Genomic DNA, 4,691 nt, shown 5'->3' on the forward strand with positions numbered 1-4,691 from the left:
TGTTCGTTTTTTCCCATGTCTTTTTTTATTTGTTGTTTAGATATGTTCGTTTTTTCCCATGTATTTTTTTTTAATTGTTGTTTTGATATGTAAATTTTTTTCTCATTACTTTTTCATTTTTTTGTTTAGATATGTACGTTTTTTCCATTACTATTTTCATTTGTTGTTTAGATTTGTACGTTTTTTCCAATTTCTTTTTTTTTTCGTTAGTTGTTTAGATATGTTCGTTTTTTTCCCATGTCTTTTTTTATTTGTTGTGTAGATATGTACGTTTTTGTCGCACTCTTTTTCATTTGTTGTTTCGATATGTACGTTTTTTTCCCATTACCTTTTTTTTTCGTTAGTTGTTTAGTTATACTCGTTTTCCCATGTCTTTTTTCATTTGTTGTTTAGATATGTACATTTTTTCCTCATGTCTTTTTTTATTTATTGTTTAGATATGTACGTCTTTCATTTGTTGTTTAGATATGTGCGTTTTTCCCATGTTTTTTTTTGTTTAAGTATGCACGTTTTTTCCCATGTTTTTTTTATTTAAGTATGCACGTTTTTTCCCATGTCTTTTTTCATTGGTTGGTTAGATATGTAAATTTTTTCCCATGTTTTTTCATTTGTTGTTTAGATATGAACATTTTTCCCATGTCTTTTTCATTTGTTGTTTAGGTATGTACGTTTTTCCATGTCTTTTTCATTTGTTGTTTTGATATGTAATTTTTTCCTCATTACTTTTTTCATTTCTTGTTTAGATATGTACGTTTTTTCCCATGTCTTTTTTTTTCATTTGTTGTTTAGATATGAACATTTTTCCCATGTCTTTTTCATTTGTTGTTTAGGTATGTACGTTTTTCCATGTCTTTTTCATTTGTTGTTTTGATATGTAATTTTTTTTCTCATTACTTTTTTCATTTCTTGTTTAGATTTGGACGTTTTTCCAACAAGTTCAGTATACCTTATTTATCACTATTTTATACTACTTTAACAACAGATTCTGTACATATTGTTCATCACTGTTTTATACTACTTTAACAACAGGTTCTGTATACCTTATTTATCACTATTTTATACTACTTTAACAACAAGTTCAGTATACCTTATTTATCACTATTTTATACCACTTTAACAACAGGTTCTGTACATATTGTTCATCACTATTATATACTACTTTAACAACAGGTTCTGTACATATTGTTCATCACTATCTTATACTATTTTAACAACAGGTTCTGTACATATTGTTCATCACTATCTTATACTATTTTAACAACAGATTCTGTACATATTGTTCTTCACTATTTTATACTACTTTAACAACAGGTTCTGTACATATTGTTCATCACTATTTTATACTATTTAACAACAGATTCTGTACATATTGTTCTTCACTATTTTATACTACTTTAACAACAGGTTCTGTACATATTGTTCATCACTATTTTATACTACTTTTACAACAGGTTCTGTACATATTGTTCTTCACTATTTTATTCTACTTTAACAACAGGTTTTGTACATATTGTTCATCACTATTTTATACTACTTTTACAACAGGTTCTGTACATATTGTTCTTCACTATTTTATTCTACTTTAACAACAGGTTCTGTACATATTGTTCATCACTATTTTATACTTCTCTGTTGTTCTCTGTTTAGGGATTTTTCAGTGTTCGTTACATTAACTATAGGTCCGTGACAGGTTATACACTGTTTTTAGCTTTTAATCTAAACATCTGTATTCGTGATGTTTCTGTTAACTTTTGTTTAAGTGGTATCATAACATGTCGGGCAGATCTATCATGAGTAACCATCTCTAGTGTTTTTGAGGAAACGCTATAATTGGTAACTTAATTTCTGCCGAATCTCTCATGATCTGAAATCCGTGACCTGCTTCAGACTTGTATATTTAACGGCTTTTCTCCCCATCTTATATAGTAGCCTCAGATAACCTTAATTTGTTATTTTCCAAAACTAAAAATCCACCTTCCCCTCATACATATCCGTCGACAGGGATGCGGTAGGGTTTGTTTTTGGAAACTGTTTGACAGAGACAGTGATATCTGGTGTAAGAGACTAAGAGTCACTCACCACTACCATCAACATAAAATTGAGCAAGCATGCGATGTGGTGAGAAGCTTAATGGAATTAGATCGTCAGCACTAAATTGTAAATATAGTTTTACAGGATATACACAAAAATTTAATAAATACCTCACGTTAATTATGTTAGATAACGTTTAAATTGCTTTTCCACGTAGTAACCTGAACCGGACGTTTTAGTTATTATTATTGAAAAACAATATTCTTCACGAGTAAGTCTCTATAACCCGAAGAAACGAAGCTAATTAGTTGCATATTTTGAAATGTGTGTTTACAAACACCGAAAATAGTGATAAGTGGATTTTAGGTTATAAACTGATATAAACGCTAGTATTTAATAGATTTTGAATTGTTTATTAGGATTACCGAAGAGCATCACATACCAGGAGCATAACTGGGTCGTAACTGTCCAGAATAAAGAGCTGCCCCCCAGTGGCACAGCGGTATGTCTGCTGACTTACAACGCTAGAAACCGGGTTTCGATACCCGTGGTGGGCAGAGCACAGATAGCCCTTGTGTAGCTTTGTGCATAATTAAAAACAAAACAAACAAACAAACAAATAAAGAGCTGAGAAAACTCTCAGCCGAACGCTAACAACATGCGTTAAGGAAGTAGCAGGCAGTTCTCAGGGGATCGAATGGTTGCATTGTGTTGTTATTTCTTTTACACTTACTCTCGTGATAAAATTAAAAGTTGAACTCCAACACTTCTCAGACAAAAGGAAAACGATGTTGTAAGTTTCTGCGTATAGGATTGTGCAGCATTGAGCTCGTCTTATTCCATGAAATTTTCCAGTTTTCTCAATAAAACGTGTTTAACTCAACACAAACTTAACTTTAAGAATAAAAATAATGTAAATCTATCATCGGACTTGAATCGTGCGTGTTTTATTTCATGTTTACTTTCATCTACTTCTGTTGAATTTATAAATCGTTTTGTTTCTGATCGTGTATTAATACATTTATATATTATTTCTGTGTGAAAAAGCAATTGACGTAAATTAATAATAAGTCCACGTGACATTCGCGGCGCTTTTCACTTGTACCATTGAACATATGAAGTCTGAAGCATGATAGTATTTCTCGTTATTTATATCTTACTTTACATATGTTTGAGGAATTATTTTATAGTGAGGAAATAAGAAATTGAAGAGACGATGACTATTGTCTGTTTCTGTTTATAAAATGAAGTAAGTCACCAGTTTGTGTTTATAAAACGAAGGAAATCACCAGTTTCTGTTTATAAAACGAAGGAAATCACCAGTTTCTGTTTATAAAATAAAGGAAATCACCAGTTTCTGTTTATAAAATAAAGGATATCACCAGTTTCTGTTTATAAAATAAAGGATATCACCATTTTCTGTTTATAAAATAAAGGATATCACCAGTTTCTGTTTTTAAAGTGAAGGACGTCATCAGTATCTGTTTTTAAAGTGAAGGACGTCATCAGTATCTGTTTTTAAAGTGAAGGACGTCATCAGTATCTGTTTTTAAAGTGAAGGACATCATCAGTATCTGTTTTTAAAGTGAAGGGCATCATCAGTATCTGTGTTTTTAAAGTGAAGGGTATTATCAGTATCTGTTTTTAAAGTAATGAGCATTATCAGTATCTGTGTTTTTGAAGTATATATTTCATGTGGTCGTTGTAGTGTAGAAATGTGTAAAATAAATACGATCGTAATATTCGTGAAGGCAATGAAAGTAAACTACTAAACTTTATCACTTTTATACTAATTGCGCTCAGTTTTTTATGCTGTAAAAGTCATACATTGTTTTCATTTCAGTTAGGCCTAATTCATACCTCGCATGGAGACTTCTTTATCGAGCCGTTGCTTTTGGATGATCGTCGAGCAAAAACTGGAAAGCGTGTAACAAGAACACATGTTATGAAAATGCTGCAAACACCTACATTCAGAAACAGAAGATCTGTGGTAAACTCTGGTTCTGAGGGTAAGTTTCTAAGGATGTCCTGAAACATTTAATTTTTTACACAGTAAAAGAAATATTAACTATTGTGTGATAACCATTGGCTTGATACGAGCATTTACACACATTTAATTATCCCAGTGCTAGGAAAATAGTTTTTTGGAAACTTACTTTTATTAAAAATAATGCTGGAATCCGTTAAGTTTACATTATGTAAAATTATTAATCCGTTCAAAATATCAAACTTTTTCGCCCATTCAAACGTGGGTTAATCCCACTATTCGTTAGTAAAAGAGTAGCCCAAGAGTTGGCGATGGGTGGTGTTGACTAGCTGCCTTCCCTCTAGTCTATCACTGCTAAATTAAATATGGCTAGCGCAGATAGCCCTCGTGTAACTTTGCGCAAAGTTTCCAACAAACCAAACCGCTCAAAATATACTTGTATAACACAATTAGAAGTATATTTTAACCAATTACACTATCAGCGAAAGTAATATTTGTTAAAATGTTTTTAATTATTTGTCAACAGAGCTGAAACATTGCGTTGTGTAAAATAGTACGAATTTCAGCGTTTCTGGAATTCACTGATTGACACAGGAGTACTTGAAAGTTTCATATCTGCAAGTACGACAATTTATATAACATTTCAGTAGTTAACGCTTGTCTTTATGTGAAG

General features: G+C 31.4%; 1 protein-coding gene across 1 annotated transcript in view; it reads left to right on the forward strand.

The window, feature by feature from the left end:
* LOC111089485 (A disintegrin and metalloproteinase with thrombospondin motifs 1-like) overlaps positions 1 to 4,040 on the forward strand; it is a gene marked incomplete at its 3' end in the record, with an annotated part of 30,963 nt that extends 26,923 nt beyond the window's left edge. The window contains exon 2 of the mRNA XM_022402096.1: positions 3,875 to 4,040. Coding sequence (XP_022257804.1) covers positions 3,875 to 4,040 — 166 coding nt within the window. The remainder of the gene's footprint in view (positions 1 to 3,874) is intronic.
* Positions 4,041 to 4,691: the final 651 nt, after the last annotated feature.

The sequence above is a fragment of the Limulus polyphemus genome, unplaced genomic scaffold (assembly GCF_000517525.1).
Source record: "Limulus polyphemus unplaced genomic scaffold, Limulus_polyphemus-2.1.2 Scaffold6410, whole genome shotgun sequence".
NCBI classification, from domain to species: domain Eukaryota; kingdom Metazoa; phylum Arthropoda; class Merostomata; order Xiphosura; family Limulidae; genus Limulus; species Limulus polyphemus.